A 19,495-nucleotide genomic window follows, 5' to 3' on the forward strand; every position below is an offset into this window, starting at 1 on the left:
TTAGATTGTTAATAAAAATTTACTTTTAAAATTAAAAGAATAAAATTAGTTTAATTACATAGATTTTTGATAAAAGCAAAAAAATACAACGTCAATTTAGTAAACATATTAATGAGTCAAAGATTGTTTTAAAACTACAGCCTAATGTTAATTTTAAGCCATAAAAAATTATTAGCTTCAAGACATGTTATTGTAAGTAAAAAAGTTATGACACAATAATACCCTTTAACATACAGCAGTACTGGGACTAGAAGAAAAAGAATGAAAGAGTAGAAAAATATTTACAGAAATACAAATCTCATTTTTGTTTTAACTAATTGTATAAATTGAAAACATTCCAAGTCTGTATACTAATACACTGTTAAATATGATAAAATTTCGGTAAACAACTATTTTTTTCTGTCGTCTTATTTGATTTTGAAATACTTTGGATTTTTATTAACTGCGATCATATAGGGCAAGTTTGTTGTTTAATACGGGCTTTCAAAATTCGCAAACGTAAAACAAAGAGAAAAAATACATAAAAATATGATCATTGAAACATATTGCTACAAAAATCTAGCAAGATATCAGCAGAAACAATATTAGTAAAAGTAAAACAACTTGAAAAAAAACACGATTTAACTTGCAATAATTACAAAAATTTTAAAAAAGAGTTAAATTTTTTAGTATTTGGTAGACATTTAAAATAAAATTTACAGATGTATATAAACGGACACAGTAAAATAATTTCTAAAACGTAGTAAAGTACGTTAATCAAATACAACTTTTGTCTTTAAGAAAAACGCAAACCCTGCGCCAGCCGCATTACAGTCACTGCCAGTTCATACAACTTAAACACCTTGAGCGAAATTTATTTTTTCATCAGCTTTATGATCCAACCCGTAACCATCAAACGCTGACCCATCAGATACTACGTCACCGTTGTCAATAGCAACAAGCGTGGTTTCTTCTTCAGCAATGGAATTTTTAAGGCCATTTTTCACTCTTTTACCCGCTAACTTCTTGCGTTTTCTTCTAATATATTTTAATTTGTTAAATAAACATGATTAAGTATAGAAATTTATAGTCTATAAACAATTTAACTCCTTAATATCAGTATAATTTTAAATACGATAAATAAATTAAATAATCAAAAATTGTCTATATAATAAAAACTTGATCCAGCGCCAAGCAAAAAAAATTAAATTATGGATAAACCTGGTGATTTCTTTTTGTAAACTTACGAAGTCTTGGGAAACTCAGTTTAGTGGAAACCATGTTTAAGGATGAAAATTAAATTTTTTAGAGCGTAAAAACTGGTTGACACGAAATTTGGTAGATTTTTTTTTTAGAAATTGAAAGCCGAAATTTTTGAAGCTCACAGAAAAAATCAGACAAAAAATAAAAAATACAGTCACCTTTCGCGAATCTACGCACTTATTTAGATACGCATTTAAAACAACAATAAAATAAAAAATTTAAAGGTTTTTATAGAACAGGTTTTTTAGAACAATAACGAAAGGAAAATTTCAAACGAATTTAAAATAAGTAAACTGCTCTGTATATTTAGATGTCTTACCGCCCCTTTATACAACTTTTATCAAATAAGTTACAATGTTTAGATCCTCACAATATGTATGACACAAAGTTTTATTTTAACTCAATAAATCTCTTATTTTTAGCTAATTTGTTCCTTGCCTACTTATACTTGAACATGTCTCAAGATCTTTCTCTAATACCATGCAAGACAAGTTTAATTTTAGGTGGCCAAGGAACAAAGTAGAAAAATAAAATAATAACACATTAACAATTTTTATTAAAAACATTATGCATTTATGAAAATCTTTAATGAAAACTATTGTTGTAAAGATATAAAGTCAGGGTTGCCACTGGTTTTTGAGAAATTTCTTCCAGGTTTTTAAAAGTACACATTTTTGGATCTATTTTTAATTTAAACTTAAGTTTAAGGTTTAAAACTATGTTAAGTAGTATAACAACATTGAAAAGAAACTGTAAAGCTACTCTAAATATGGTTTTAGTAAAAAAAAAATGATTATGATAAAAAAAGTTTATCTATATAATAGATTTTTCGTGTCAAATCAAAATTTTACTACGTAACATGTAAAAAATGTTAAAAATTTCAGTTTTCTTAGTGATTTTTATTCATAATTCCAGTTTTTTCCAGCCTTTTTTTAAAACTTCTCAAATTCCAGGTTTTTTTAGCCTAAATTGTCAAATTCCAGGTTTAGTGGCAACCCTGTAAAGTTGAAAAGTCAACAAACTGTATTTTATCGAATGCATTATAAGAAAACAGCGAAAATGGTAGGTATATTATTTGCTACCTCTCGTTTAGTTACGTTCTCTCGTTTTGTAACGAACTTTTGCTGTGGACATAATGTGCGTAGATTCGCGAGAGGTGACTGTATAACTTTTAGTGTTTAAGTATATTCTAAATTAAATTATTAAAAATGTATCAGGAATTTGACCTGATACGATTAACAAAAACCTTAATAAACAGTACAAGTGAGAAAAACAACTTTGAGTAATAATCATTTAAACTTAGTTGTACACAAACCTGTTGTTAGCGTTAGTGACGCTTCCATGCATAAACTTGCGTTTCTCTTGCAGACTTGATGTCATCAACTGTATTTCGTCATTATCTTCACAGGAGCTTTCAGACGATGACGTCATGCTACGCATGAGAGAGCTCGTTTGGCTTCCACGGAAACCATCTGTTGTGATGTAAGAAAGGTAAATGCGGTTGTAATCGAGCAGTTTTTTAACATTTTATATTTGCAACAGTTTTACAAAAAAAAAAAAGAAAATTTGTATACTTTTACGCCCGTGCATTCTGCCGTTCAGCTTGAAATATTTTTTGTTTTTTCTTTTTTTCACAGCATCCATTATCTTTTCCTTTTTCTTGCAAACGTAAAAGGTGAAGCAGGAAAGAAACATGAGAAGCATTAACGACAAGATAAAGCTGATTATGATCACGTATAAAACGCTCCAATCTGCAAAATAGTAACGTTGCAAAAAAAGCTAAACTAACATTTAAAAACAAGAATAAAAAATTAGAATTTATAATACAAGTCCCATTTTAGCTTGAAAATTTTAATACTTTTATTATCAAGTTTGACTATTGCCATCAATATTAAAGATAAGCCTAGGGCAGGGGTCAGCAAACTGCGGCATACAAGCATATTTTTATTATATTTGGTCTGAAGTCCATAAAAGATAAAACTGCGAACTACAAATATGCAAATTTGGCCAGCAAAATTAAATTTTGAAACTTACGATAGATATTTTGGTTCTAGTAATTATATAAACTATAACATAAAAAAGATGAGCAACAAAATCTCAGGTAAATTTGGGAAATATTAAAGACTTACACTTCATATTTCTGGTTAATTAAGAAGAATAAAACCTAAAACTTTTTTTTTATTTGGCTTCCGACAAAATTTGGCTTCCGACCCCTAAACCTAGGGTTATTTTTCTAATGCAAAACAGACGATCAACCTACTTTAAAAATTATTGCAACATTTATTCGGTTGTTTTAATTCTTTAAAATTTTTAGACTAAAACTGTACATATTTTAAAAACAAGTTTTAAGAGAAATAAATTATATTTTAAATTAAAGTGACAAACTAGAACTTTATTTAAAGGTTACTTAACCATGGATATCTATACTTTTTACATTTATAAGCCAAGAGTTTACAAAACTTAACATGTTGCTCTAATCTAAATTAATTTACGTCCATTAAATTTAGTATTTCAAAAACTAAAGTCATTGAAGAAATATAAATTAAGAAAATTTTTCATAAATGCATGTTTTTTGGCTTTTAATCAATTTTGTAATTCGAAACTTGTAATAAAATAAAACAATAAAAAGTTTATAAGGTATTTGTTTTTTTCAAACGTAGGAAAAGAGAAACTGTTATTATAATTTATTAGTAAATAAAATACAACTTAAAGGGAACAATTTCATTCTTCAATACCAGTTTAAAAAACACTGATAAAAATATAATGTTATTAGTACAAAAATCTCAGTTTAAAAATTAGACTCAATAATACAAACAAACAAGGATAATAGTTAATGACTTCAAAATTCTAAAACAGTGTCATAAAAATTAGAAATATGTATATCTGAAGCAATTGAGCTGATAAAAACTTCTATCCAAATTTGCACATATTTTGATAACTTTTGATTAAGTATAAATTATACTAAGGGTATGATAATATGAGTTTCCGTCTGGCACTATAATTAATTAGCTTACATTGAACAAAATTACAAAGAAAAATAATATCTTATTTCATTTTCTTATTTCAGCTATCTTTATTTTATTTAAACTAAATAGTCTTTAATTATTAATACTGTTTAGGGTTTCCTCTAAAAATTCAAGAAAAAATTAAGTGTAAATGTTTTGAATTAAACTTTATCCGCAGAAAGTCCTTCTTTATTTAAGATTTTTTTTAATCTTTACGTATTTTCAGTTTTTTTTTTTTGACACATTTAAAAAACTTACAAAAAATAGTAAATTACTACTAGAAAAAATAACTTTATAATGAATTTACTTACTTTACTATCTCATATGCACATAAATTTTCCTTTACTTATTTGCATTTGTGCACATAATTTTAAGAGTTAGAGAACCATGGACTTAAACTACGTTAATATTCATAATTTATTTTGTATAAAACTTGTTTGTATAAAACCATTCGTTTTATATAGAAAATTACTTTTTGTAGAAGTTTATTATTATTGTTATTCTATGTTTGTTATATAACAAAAAAATATATAAACTAAATAGTCGATGTGTATCTCGATGACCAAACGGTCTTTCTATACACCGGGTCCTTTGACCAAAATATTAGAGCATTAACTTTTTATCGTGTTCAATAAACTAATATGATTTAAGTTTATATATTATTTAATTTCAAAAGACTTTTATAGAAAAGCTTGTTTTAAAAACTTATTGTTAAAATGTATATAGTTTATAGTACATCTATAATAACACAATGAAAAGTAATGGTTTACCATAATTAAGTTAAGTGCAGCAGCAGACACCTAGTAAATCAACATAATAGGAAATCTTATATAAGTCTTTTAAAAGTCTTATTCTCATTTCTAGTCACAAAAAAAAAGTTAAAAACTGGTCCAGTGCTTACAAGAAAAAGTAAAATCCTGTTTTTTTTTGTAAAATTGCGATTATCCATGAAAAACCAAATTAAGTAAGAACCCTGTCAATCACAGTAAAGTTTGTAATTTTCACATTTTATTTTAATATAGTTTTGTTTAACCGCAGTTTTTTATATGCTTGAAAATGATTTTGATGTATTTGATGTATCACATGGTCAAAATAACCTTACGAAGTAAACTTTAAAACTCTTTGTTTGGGTTTTAAACGGTTTTTATGTACAAAGTTAATATTTGCCAATATCTACTAATTACATATCATGCGTAATTTTTTGCAACTTTCTTATTAATAAAAAAATTCTATTAAAGTCACTTAACAAAGATAACTAAAATATTAAACTAAACCGGCAAAAAAACTATATAAACATGGTGATGTATAAAAATTAAATTTCAAAGCTTTTAAAATTACTTTAAACAAAAACAAACCGCAATTTCTGACACCATCTCCAGCGTAGACTCTGAGAAAGTTTTCCATCCAAAACGTGTCGCATTCACAATACTTGTAATGACATCTACCACGACCGCTACACGTATTACGGCACTCTGTCAGTGATGATAAAAATTTTGCACAGACTGTACCGTACTAAAGTGTTTAAAATAGTGAACATAAATACAATTGGTTCAGAGTTTTTTGGAATAGATTGAAAACAAGTCACAGTTGTAGTGAGTATCAATCTTGAAAAAAAAGTCTCTCAAGTAGCATGCGTAAATAATTCTTTTTGACTTTTATTTCAAAATGACACCAATCGCCTTTATACATATGGTGACTTATTGCACTATGTTTGAGGGTTAAAAGTTACGGGCTGTATACTTGTTAGTGGCTAGTATTTGTAGATATTGTGATATATAACACATTAAGGATACTAAAATAATTGGAAAAGTTAAAAAATTGCTGTTCTTTTTTTGTTTGAGGCAATAGGGGAAAAATACTTTTTATAAAAGTTAATCTTATTTTTTACATAAAAAAGTAACCTGTTAGTTATTTTTTACCGATTTAAAAGATCACAGTAACACTTGAGATATAAACATTCAAAGTGAGAGTGTAGTAGGTTCTTTATAGAAGGAGCAAACAAAAAAGCAAAAATAACTACTTTACTAAAAATCTATCTCTTTCTTCAGTTTTAGGCAGTTGACTTAAAAGTTTTTCAGTCAAATCTTTGATAAATTTAAAACAGTTTGTAGGAATTATTTTTTTTTTTAATAAACAAAAAACTGATTTATTTTTATAATAATAGTCATGTTTTTTTTTCGTAAATCTGCTTTCTACAAGTTGCTTGTTATACTTAAAAGAACATTATCTAGAAAGATTATTAAATTTCTTTAAAAATTAAGGCGGATATAGATTTTATTTCAGAAATTTAGTGAACTTTTCAAATTTCAGAAAAAATTGGCCATGAATTTTTTTTATTCCATACAGTTGTATGTATCATACTTTTTAGTTGGTTATACCTCAAAAATTAGTTAAAATTTTTTTGTTCTATAAAAAGTATATTTCTAGTCACTCTTATAAGATTTCTAATAATAGCCAATGTTAATTTTTGTAAAAAAGAAAATTTAGACTCCCCTCTTTGGCCTTAAACACAACTTTACACTTAATGATTTGAATTGATAACAAATTCAAAAGTACTCATAACCCAAAAAAAAATTTTTTTGAATTATAAATAATACATAAAACTTTAAAAGTTAAAAAATATAAGACGTATTGAATTGTTTATTTTTATCATGAAATTTTATTTTTTATTATAGCAATTTAATATTTGTATTTAAGAAGCTAATTTTAAAAATTCAAAAGTTTATGAATTAATTTATAATTTTAAAAAGTTAAATGTATATAAAAGAATCATCATATGTTTTTTCAATATAAAAAAATATTCAATCTAAAAGGAATTGTATTTCAAAGTTTAACTTTAGACATAATAATTACTTAAATAAAATATAAAGGGCAATTAACTTATTTAGATAGAAAATCAATAAAGCTTTTGTGTGTTTGTGCTCTTGAGTCCAAGCTTTAACAAATTAGTGCGCTTAGATTAATTATTTACATTAAACTGTTAGTGTGGTGAAACTATCCGGAAATACGATTAAAATTGAATGCTTTTAAGATGTATTAAAGTACTTAGGTATAACAATAAACAAGAAGTTTTTTTTTTAAATAGAACACATATAAATAAAAGACGATAATCAAAACAAAATCAAAAAAGATAACACAGTTGTTTAATTTAAAACATAAAGTAGTTCAAATTCTAGAAAATTTAAATTCAACAAACTTACCATAAGTTTCAACAGCTTTTACTTCCACACCAAGTAATGTGCTTGTTGTTTCTAGATTAGCACCTATTTCATCTACAATTAGTGAAGCTTGAATGTTATTGATTGGTTTAACTGAAAACTCTTTGGATTTCATGTAAAAAACTAGAACCATTCTGTTGTTAAAGCTTAGCATTAATTACAACTAAATCAAGTTAGGTTAAAAGTTTAGAAATATAACTAAGCAGGAGTGATAAAACTATTAGTACTCCTATTAAGTTAGTAAAAAATATTGTTTATAAAAGAATTATATCTAAAATATTATACTATAGTACATTATTGAGATAAAGTTAACAATTTGAAAACAGTTTAACCATATGATAACTATTTTTTGTTGGTTAAGTAGTTTGAAACAATATAATTTACCTAATTTAAGCATTTTAAGTATAAACACTTATTACTTAAACCACTTTTTAATAATATAGTTTACATACGGCTTTACTACAAAAACTTGTATAAATTTCTTAGATATATATATATATTTTGTCAATGAGTCTAATTTTAAAAAGTTTGGCTACTTTTACAAATAATCATTTGGTTGTCATTTTTTTTTGTTTGAGTAAACTTGTAATAAGTGAGCAAACAATGATCCAACGTAATAATGATAGTAAATAATTAGACTACGAATTTTGTGAAATTAAAATTTTTAAGTACTTTGCAATTAAACCACATGTAAGTACACACAAACTCAAAAAGCATAAAGAAAACAAGTTTCTCACGTGTCGTATCTATGATCATCGTATTTTTCAACAACAACAATTTCCCCATTAAACTTCGACAAACTAAGTTCCAGTAATTTCACAAAGTCATTAAACTCAGTTTTGCTCTGGATTGCTCCTTGCGGTAAATGAAGCTCAACCTATAGTTTTTAGGGTGTGATCAATACTTTAAGAGAAATAAAAAATACACCATGTAAGAAAAATGTTTGGTATCATCAACTTATTGTTTAAAAATTAATAAGTCGTTAATTAATTTTTTGTTTATTTATAATTTGAGTTTTTTAATAATATCTAAAGTGAATAAAATTTAAATTTAGAAAACAACTTGTACTGCTAAAAGTCTTACATAGTACGGAATGTTCACGTCAGCTTCCACATGAACTGTCACGTTATCCGTGGCAATTCTGTTTCTCTTGTTGGTAACTTGCAGCGTCAACTTGTAAGTACCAGCTTGTAAGTTTGTCAGAAGCAGTCTGCTCGTTTCGTCACTGTTGTTCACTATGCGCTGTTATTCATAAACTCCTTTTATCATAATCAATATATAAAAACAGCGTTATAGACTTACTAGGAAGTAAAATGTAGTTTTATGTGGGCACAATTATTTGATACAAATATTAATTTACTAACCCAAAATGGAGGGCAGGTATCTTGCATTATCCAGTTAAACTTAACAATTCCATAGTCATCACTAGACTTGTTTCCATCCAGTACTACACTGTTGTCAGGCAACTGAATTGTGATGTCATCGCCCGCCCTAGCAACAGGTGCACGTTCTAAATATAAATACCGGTAGTTAAGTAATTTTAAAGTATTAGTAAATACAAGGCACTGATTTGCGATATTTAAAAACAAATTTAAAAGAAGTTTTATTGTCAGTAGGGATTTTGTTATAAATCAGATCATCTCCTACATAGGAGAGACATCGCGTCAAATGTTTTGAAGAGTTGCTGATCACAAAGGACAAGACAAGCGTAGTGCTATTTCAATCATTTGCATCAACACCGAGTCAAAACTCAAACATTGAGAAGAACTTCGAAGTTTTAAAGAGATATGCTCGAGGTAAGCTTTATTGCATAAAATTGATGCTAGTTGCACAAGAAAACTCTGAGTTAAACATACAAGTAGCAACAAAAAGAAAAGCTTTATTGATTAGTTATTAGATTGCTTTTGTTTTAAATTTTGTTTGACTAGCTTGCTTCTTATAACTTTGTTTACTTTGTTACAACCAATTGAAATTTTAAGAAGTCTCTTAAACAGTTTTACTTTTCTTTTTACTTTTGATAAGGATTTGAGTATAATTTGTTAAGCTTAAAAATATAAACAAACGTATCAAATGGAATATGTAGTAATTTTAAGTTGCAAATGGTTTTTTAAATAAAATCGAAGATTTTTATTTAAAAATTCAATGCCTTTTTAATAACAACACTTTATACTATGGAATAGATGCAATTTTTTATTAAAAAGACATTTAAAAAAACCAAAAAAAATAAACATCTTTTTAGTAAAAAAACTCATTCAGTAATACTTAAAAAAGACTATCTTTTTAGTTCATGAAATTACTTTAATGAGATTTAATCTAGAATACCTTGCATTTAGTTTTTAACTTACAAACTTTTTAAGCAAATATAATTTTCATGAAATACAAGCTAACCTGGGTTGAGCGTAATATCAACAGTGTCCTCATCTTGCCTACCATGAGCATCTAATACAGTCAGTTTGAATTGATATATACCCGGTTCTTGCAATCCCTCGACTTCTGCTATCATGCTTGTAGCATGCAATATCTCTACTTTTGACGGAACTTCTCTGTTTAGTGATCAGTATTGGTTTTATATCAAAATATCAGTTACTTATAGATTTGAAGTTTAATTTATAAAGGTTTAGTTGTTCAGTTTTATTTACAGAAGTACACATCAAGTAGAACGTAAATTTTTGTAGACCATGGTAAATACTAGACTCTCGTTTAGGTACATCTAGTAATTTCAATTACAATTTTCGAATAAAATTCATCTACTAACAGTTAGACGCACATCAAATGACCAGACTTAATAAGAAAATAAGTTTGCTGTTAGATATAAGCACCCAGACTAACTTTATAAAAAAAAGCACCAACCCAACTTGTACCCAGCTGTATGAAGTGACGAGCTCGTCGTCTCTAGATAAATTTCCGTTCAAAACAGCAGACGCAGGTCCCTCTAGCGGTAGTAATATTTCACTATCCGCCCCGGCATTCGCCACTGGAGGCTCGTTTGATTTCTGTAAATAATTAAAAATGAAAAAACTTTTAAAATTATACAATGAACAATCAAAATAAACTTATTTGGTAGAGCTGTTATAAAAACACAAAACGGAATTCAAAGCTTTTATTTTAAAACCATAGCTATTTAAGTAAAAAAATTGTAAACATTAGTAGTGCTTATTTCTTGAATTTTTAAATTGAAGATATATATTAATTAGTAAAAATATCAGAAGTTAGTCAAGAAATATCTGTTAGAATTACAACAATCAAAGCTTATTAATAAAATAAACTTAAACAACATAGAAAACTAATATGCATTATAACGAACTTTTATTTAAATAGATGAAAAAATAAACCAAATTTAAAGATAGAGATATGGCAGTAGTTGGCAACTTTAAAAGTAAAAAACTAAATATTTCACTTAATCCGAAGTATTAAACCTAATAATAAATAAAAATTCGATGAAAAAGCGTAGCATTTTACTATGTTGTTTATTTTATTTTTACTTATTTTACTTAAATTCAAGTTAATAATTCAAGAATAACTTATTATTTTTCTAATTAATTTTGATCAATTAATACTGTTGATCATATTTATTCTAATGTTTTTTAAAGTAAGAACTATGTAAATAAGTTAAATACATTAAGCTTGTTTTCTATGCAATTAAAGTTGTATGTGTTAAAATTTAATTTGCAATTGAAGCTTGCTTTTTAATATACTTTACTACATTTGTATTAAAATATCTACATATTAACCATTAAAATATATATGTATATAAAATTTTGAAAATAAGATAATATATTCAAAAACAATTGCTCAAAAACTTAGACAATGTTCATTTCTCAATTATACTGTTTAAGTAATCAAATAAACTAAGGTTTTAAAGTTAATAACAAACGTTAAACTTTGGACTTACTGTTAGCAAAATAAGAAAATGAAAACAATTTGAACTTAAAAAAACTAAACAAGTTGTTGTTTTATAATAAAAAAATGTACTAGAAAAAAAAATTAATCAGGTAAATACATCTTTAATAATATACAAAACATAACTTAAGAAGTTTTGCTGTAGTGAAATTCTGTAAATTTGCTTATTAAAAATAATATTCATATATTTAGTAAAACAAAATGATACATTTAGTGCATTGAGGTAGTTATAGTTAGAAACTGTCAAAAACTTTAAAGTATCACAAAAAGCAAACTATATATCAAATACTAAGTTTACTTTTTAGTTTAGTTTACAACATTACTATAATTGAAAACTAGTTTGACTGACTTACTTAAAAATGTATAAGCAATTAGTAAAAGATGGCAATGCTTTAAAAATTTAACTATTCTATTGAAAATTATTAAATAAAATAATTTTCATGATTAATTATTTTAATTATATACTTAACACATGTTATGCTTTAAATTTTGTTGACTAATATTTTTAAAAAATGTTAGGTAATTAATAATATTTTTAGAATCAAAGAATTTTAAACACTTTTCATTAATTAACAATACATTTTTTTAAAGAAAATTAAAACAAAAACTACTAAAACTTTCACTTTTTAACCTTTAAATACTTGTTTATTAACAATTTAAAACTGTACTAAAGAATAAACACGATCTTGCATAATATTTTTAAATACTTAACAACTTGAAAATATAAATAGACAATTTTTTTATCGATTTTAAGCAAACATTGTTACAATCAGAATAAACTGTAATAAGTACAACATACCTTAAAGTAGACTAATGTATATTTACGTTTTAAATAAGCTTTTTTTTATCAACTCACAGGTTGAACAATAATGTTTATTTTGGCAGCAGCCTTTTGGCCACTGGTGTCGGTAACAACGAGCTGAAATGTATATTCCCCTTCCTGCATCTGAGTCACATGCAGAACTTTTGTACTTGATCCCTGTTACAAAAAATTAAAGTCAAGCCACTTGTTTTAAATTTATAAAGCGAGTACAAATACTTTAACTTTTTTGTAGTTAGTGAGCTAAAATTGCTCATAGTTATATAAAAATTTGCATCGTCATTTTGTTTTGTATTTACTATAATTTATGTGACTCTAAAGCACAAAATTTTTAGAAAAAATATGTATTATTTTTACGAATTATCACAAAAAAAAAGCTAACATCAAGATCAGCAACAGCCATTTTGCTTTCAGCAGCAATACTCCATTGATAAGAAGCGATACCCCAGTCGTCTGTTGATTGATTACCGAACAAATATATTGAGTCTACGGGTAATGTTATCGCCTGGTCAGACGCAACTACAATGGCTACTGGTTGGTGGTCTATCTCTGTAGTTGTTTTGTTGTTTAAAATCGATACAAAAACTAAAGTTATGAAAGTTAAAGATTGAAATTTTTAAATATAGGAATTATACTTTAACGATTAAGTTATTTAAATATTTGCACGTTTAACATTTCAAATCCAACTTAAATTAAGTTTGAGTGAATCATTTTTTAAATTTATGTAACTATTTTAAGTTCTGTTACACAAAAATCAAAAAACTATAAGCATATTTACTGATTTAATACTTTTTTATCAATTATTTTTTTATAAGAAAATATACTAGCTATAAAATTGTATAAATCTAGAATCAAAGGTTAAAACAGAAAAAAAAAGTATTTAAAATAATTTAATATACTTTAAAAAGTTATAATAATGAGCTGATGCTTTGTTTAAAAAGTTTAATAATAAAACTGTCTTTTAATTGATAAAACGAAATATGATAAAAACAGAAAATACTGTTTTGAATACTAATCTTATATTTAACCTCTGCTTATTTAAATACATAAAATTAATTTTGATATTATTGTTGCAAATTAAGACTTTGCTAAACAAAAAAACTAACTTTCATCAACTCTGATATAAGCAATTTCAGAGTCAGTTTCTCCATCCGTATCAGTGATTGTTAGTTTGTAAGTATAATTTCCTACTGTCAAGTTTTTCAACCTCAATATCTGTTCAATGTAAGTAAAATTATTTTCCTTCTTTTAAATTACTATTTTATTAGCATATATTTTAAGTTCAAAATTATTTTTTAGTTAATCATTCGACAAACTGTACACAAAGTTTAGCCTTTTTTATATTCCTAAGTTTACTTTTTTTAAACAAATTACCTTAACAAAGAAATTTTACATGCTTACTTAAAAATATCAAACTTATGTATAAAATAAGTTTACATTAAACATTTTGTATCATAATGAGTTTATTACATCATGCAGTCAAAAACCTTATCGTGACCAGCATTATTGTAGCTGCTGTCTTGTAGCGGGCCAGTGACAAGCTCCCAATCAAAACTCTCAATACCGTCGTCATCCGTTGAACCTGGAAAACAAAAACAAATCGTTGAGTAAGACAACACATACATTAAACTATTTTTAGAACTCAAAAGTTGCTAAACACTTACGAATGTTTACGAGGCGTTTTTGTCAAGCCGTTTTTTTGATCATAACATGATTTTGTTAAACTGCTCAAAAAATAAGTAAACTAAAGTTATTTTAAAAACCAGTAAAACTCTTTTATAATAAGTACAACAAATGAGGACTAATAAACCAGACTTAAGGCATTATAATTTATTTAAAATGGGTGCAAAAAAGTCATTGCTTTAAAACTTTATAAACTAATAAAACAATTATTATAACATTTTAATAAAAGTTATAGTTTTCCATTATTCAAAATATTACTTCAAAAAACATTAAACAATCATTTTGATTAAAATTGAAGTATAAATAGCAAAAATTCATTTAAACACAAAGATAAAATTATTACAATTTAGCACAAAAAATTCTTAAAACAGTAAATAAGTTTTTCTCATAACACAATGCTATGCTAAAATATAAACTTTACTGCTCACACAAAATTCATTTAGTTTATTGCTTTCCTTATCGTGTTTTACAACTTCCTACAATTAAAGCATAAATTACACAATAAAACTCTACTTATAAATATCTCTTTTTTTAAGGTTTTAAAATAAACTACATATTTTTGATAAAAAACTACCTTTCTTATGATACAACATTTGACTGACATTTAAAAGTAAATCAGGTCAGTTGTACACTTTTGAAAACTATTGAAAAAATTTTTAGCATATTAAAAAATATTATTAACAAAATATAAATTCAATTACTTTTTTAAAGTTAAATATTATTTATTAAAAGAGCTTTTGAAAGTCATTAAATTTACAAAAATAAAAAAATATTTATAATAGTCTTTCACAGTTTTTTTTTTATAAAAACAAAAAAAAAACAATTTAATTTGAGTATAAGCTTGCTATTAAAAAACAACTTATAAAAAAACTTCTTCTGCACATAAATTAAAACAAAAAAAGTTTACTAATCTCATTCACCTTAGTGTATATATCATACTTAATAGTATATTATAAAATACAATCACAATGTTGTTAGCTAGACCTACATAAGCTTTTTTTTTCAAATATATATTAGCTTTTGAGATGTGGCCCATTAATCTTTATTTGTAATAACAGAATTTTCAGAATTTGAATTGTTATGTAAACCTTACAATTACACAATTTAGTATTCTAAAACTACTAAATTTTTAAATGTTTTGTACTATAAATGTTATGTAATTTTTAAATACTTTTACTTTGAAAATGACGAATAAAAACAAATAATACAGCATAATCTAAAATTGTATTGATCTAGATTTTATTTTAAGTACTAATTGGTTTTAATAAAATACTATAGAACAGACAATAATACAGAAATAACAAACCAGAAGCATCGATTATAGCCTGGTTAGTTGGAAGTGTGATGATTTGTCGTATGGGGTCTACATTGGCTATTGGTGGGGTGTTTATTCTGGGTATTTTTAACACGGTCACATTGACGGAGGATTCTCCTTTAAGCCTTTTTTGATTGGTCACTTTTACCTAATAAAAATTTATTTAAAGACTTGGACTTTTCTTATTGTCTTATAAAATAAAAAAAAAATTTTTTTGTGTAATTTAGTCTATTATTCTTTTTTGGTGAACAATACACTGAACTTTACCAGTGATCCAGTCAAACATTTTAAGGGCATAATAATTAGACAAAAAATACACTTTCAAGCATTAAAAAAAAAAAAAAAGTTTAATAACATGGCAAAAGCTTATAATATAAGTCATTAAAAATTGTTACGAATAAGCTTGAAAACAAATTAAGTAAAACAAAGATTAATTCGTCAAAAACTATAAATGGATCATGTCTTTAATATTGATCATATATTTTGCACCTTGGACGATTTTTAGCTTTTGTCTTAATTTTCTTTTACAAAAAATTATTGAAAAATGCTCAAGATTACTATGATATTTCAAATCATACAAAAAACTTAAAAATGAAAAAATTGTCAAAATGTGACAAGCTAAAAAAACCAATGTATAAAAATTAGTATTTACAAAAAATGGCGTTTAATCATGTTTATTTGACAAATTTATACTAAGCATGAATTTTTTTATATATTTGTTTAATACCGCTATTTTAAGTTTTTATTAATTGAAAGTTAAACCTTGGACTAGTATATACAAGTTACTTTAAGAATTTTAATAAAAGCATGTTGCAAATTACTAATTTTAAGTAGTAGTGGCAACAATACATTTAATTAAAATTTGTATGCGTACGATATAAGAAGTTTTTATTTAGGATTGAAAAAGACAGTGTGTTTGAAACTTTCGTAGATTTAAAACTTGAATTTAGCGTAAACTTGTTGATTTTGTCTTTTAAGTTTTATTTAATTTAAATTTAGCTAAATACTTAAATAACTCAGCAAGCTAATAACATTTGTTGCTGGAAAATTAAAGTTACAAAATATAGAGCTTTATTGAAATACTCTTTATAAAATGTAAGTATTCTTAAGGCATCTAAAACAAAAAAGATCATTTAAGTGAATAATTCAAAGTATATCAAGGACATAGAGGGAAAATATATTTATCATTACTTTTGCAAAAATAAATAACCTATCAGTTACCTTTTATCATTTAAAAAAATTAAGAGTGGCTTTAAGATATAAGCTTATCAATATGTCAACTTTCAGAGGTTTATCATGGAAGACACAAACTAAAAAGGCACAAAAAATCATTAATAGTCTTTCTCCTACAAATTTTGTGAACTTTTTGAGACTCTCTCAGTGTAAGCTTTAAAAAAAATTATATTTAAGAAAAATGAATTGCCATTACAATATCTAAAAAGCTGTTCAAAAACATATATTGGTTTAAATTTTAGAGAAGTTAAAAACTAGAATATTTATATATCAAGTAAGATGGTTTAAAATAAATAAGTCTGTTTTAACACGAAATAAACTGATATCAAACTTATTAACTTAAAAAAAATATTCAGCTTTAGTAATAAATATAAGTAGCAAAACTTTCTAAACTTCATTTTATGAATTTTCTGGGAGCCGCAATATATTAATATATAAAAGTTTGTTTATACAAATTAAACAATTATTTTTTTGTTAGTTTTTAGATCATTAAAAAAAATATATATATATATGTATTTTATTCTTTAAATAAAAGCCAGTTGTACGTTTATTTTCATTTTTTCGCTGTTGTATAAACAAAAAAAAAACGGTATTTTAAATAAACAACAAGTATAATTTATATTTAAATATTGAAATAATCCAAAGACACTTACCTCAAACTGATACAATCCAGCTATTAGTTGAGAGCTTTCAATTTTATTCTCTTTCTTTTCCATCTGTGCTTTTGAATTTTTTGGTTGACTTACAAGAACCCACTCATAGCTTAGATCATCTAAATACTCCTTTTCTGTATATTTAAATAAAAACTAATAATTAATATATTTCATTAACTTTAGGATCTTTATTTAAAAAAAAACATGACAGGTTAGAACGAAATAACCATAGGAAAAATTCCTACTATAAATAAAAGAAGTATAGAAATTAGTCATAAGAAAATATTCTCTTTAAGATACAATATGAACTTAGATCTCAATGATCTACTACTGATACAAATTTATCTTGATTTCTTATGAAAAACAAACGAAACTGAGATTTTTTATAACAAGTATTTTTAATTGCTTTTTTTTTCTAAACATAACAGTACAATCCGACCGTAAAAGACTTTTTCTGTTTAATCTGACCTAAAGATTAAAAAATGCTATTTAACTCTAGTCTAAAGTCTTATCAAATAAAATTTGAAAAAATAAAAATAAAAAACATTAAAACCAATTTCCGACTTAATGAGCTTTTCAAAAAAACAAGCTGTTTAAATGTTTTTATGGATTAAATAAAATATTTTATTTTTGTTTTATAAAGTTTTAATTATTTTAATTCTACATGTGTTTTATATACTAAGCAATAAGAATGGTTATTTTATACTTAAATAAATTTGAAAATCAAAAGAAATAATTCAAGTCATAGAAGGTATTGCTAGGAATGCATGTCAAAAATGAGAAACCAAATAAGGACTAAAACAAAAACTATATAAAAACACTTTTTGTTATAAAAAAGTTATCAAGTTTATAATTTTATTTTTGTATTTATGCAGTAAACTTAGATAAATAAAGTTTTATCTAATCAGTTTAACAATTAGAAGTAAAATTTTAAACTATTGAAATATTTTAAACAAAAGTTTAGATGAAAATTTATATTGAAGTATATGTCTAACTTAATGTGGAATTATTAAGCGATACCACAGCTTCAAGTTGAACAACATTTTGAGGAAGCTGAACTGTTGTGTTGCCTAGAACTTTCACTTGCAACTCAATACTTTTTTCCTCTTCAGCTTTGACAGTCTTGTCTTTATTAGTAATTTTAGCACCATTTTGCTTGTGTAGTGCATCTTTTGTGGAATTTACTTTGTGGTTTTCAACTTTTATAGGAATTTGAGCAACTTTTTCACCAGATCGGTTTTCTAAATAATATTTTTATTAAAGTTTATACATACACTATATTTATATATACTTTAAATACACAAAAAGTTACTTCAATAATAAAGTATGATAAGCAAGATTTTACTATTTGAATTCAAATACTTTTGAGTTCTAGTTAATCTCACTTTTAATTATATTAATTAATTTTTAGAGAATAACCAAAAACTAATCTGTTTAAAAAACCTATGCTCAAGAAACAATGAAAAAAATATCTTTTAGTTTCAGAACTAGTTATTGAAATGAAATCAGAGCTTTAAATTTCTTTTCATACTTCATTTCAATTTCTTTAATTCATAAAATTAGATTTACAAGCATAATTAGATTACAAATTACTGATTTTTAATAATTGTTTTCTTTAAACAGCATTACAAAACACACACTCTTAATTCATAACAAAAAGAAACCTTGAGTTAAATTATTAGCAAAATCACTCAAACTGGTATTGTCAAACGTATGCATTATAATCGTTGAAATCGTTGTCTCATCTGATAAGTTGAAATTTGGGGTGGTGGTCGGAGAAATAGTTGCCATGGTATGAAGTGAAAGATCACCATCATATCCTGGTCAATTTAGCAAAATGATTGCATGCAAACACAAAAAAAAAACATCAAATAAAAACATAGTTATAAAAGAGTTAATTTTTAATTGGATTAAATAAAAAAATTAAAACACAAATAAAAATAAATTTTATATTACAAAAACTGTCAAAAATAATAACTTAGTCCAGTTAAAACAATAGAGCAAAACTAAATAAATAAAGATATGGATATGGCTAAATAAAATGTATATGAGTCTAAACAAAATAAAAATGAGTTATGTTTGTTTCAAAACAAGTAGTACATTATATCACTTTTTTTACTATTGATGGGTTGCTTATATTTTGTACCTTTTAATTCTAAATAACATTAATAATGAACTGATAATTATAACATGAAGAAGTAAAAGTAAAACTTAAACACAATTTACTATAAGTTACTTTTTCATAATGCAAAATTGTTAGAATTACAAAACTTATTGCACAGCAATCTTTTTATAAAATTTACAATCTATACAAACTTAACTAACTTTTAATTTTATGATGATTTGTTTTGGTTGCTTCAATTAAATTAATAACTAACATCAAAACAAGTATCTTGCATGCAAAATACATTAATCTCATATTTATA

At 25.1% G+C, this 19,495-nt stretch overlaps 1 protein-coding gene across 2 annotated transcripts; it reads right to left on the reverse strand.

The window, feature by feature from the left end:
- Positions 1 to 69: 69 nt before the first annotated feature.
- LOC145834275 (dyslexia-associated protein KIAA0319-like protein) lies at positions 70 to 19,495 on the reverse strand. 2 transcript variants are annotated; one of them, XM_082941663.1, is made up of 19 exons: positions 19,395 to 19,495; positions 18,734 to 18,889; positions 18,065 to 18,310; positions 17,070 to 17,203; positions 15,175 to 15,331; positions 13,673 to 13,767; positions 13,292 to 13,400; positions 12,568 to 12,734; positions 12,222 to 12,344; positions 10,316 to 10,458; positions 9,854 to 10,008; positions 8,830 to 8,975; positions 8,549 to 8,707; positions 8,203 to 8,342; positions 7,448 to 7,599; positions 5,603 to 5,719; positions 2,817 to 2,993; positions 2,558 to 2,714; positions 70 to 1,017 (listed from the first exon to the last, which is right to left on the reverse strand). In XM_082941663.1, exons 1-19 carry the CDS (start codon positions 19,486 to 19,488, stop codon positions 834 to 836), a joined length of 2,811 nt encoding a protein of 936 aa, XP_082797789.1. In that variant the 5' UTR covers positions 19,489 to 19,495; the 3' UTR covers positions 70 to 833. The 2 variants fall into 2 exon arrangements, with proteins under 2 accessions (XP_082797789.1, XP_082797790.1); XM_082941664.1 differs by lacking the exon at positions 18,734 to 18,889 and having other exon boundaries at positions 19,395 to 19,489.

This window comes from Thalia democratica, chromosome 4, assembly GCF_965202585.1.
Source record: "Thalia democratica chromosome 4, ktThaDemo2.hap1.1, whole genome shotgun sequence".
In the NCBI taxonomy this organism is placed as follows: domain Eukaryota; kingdom Metazoa; phylum Chordata; class Thaliacea; order Salpida; family Salpidae; genus Thalia; species Thalia democratica.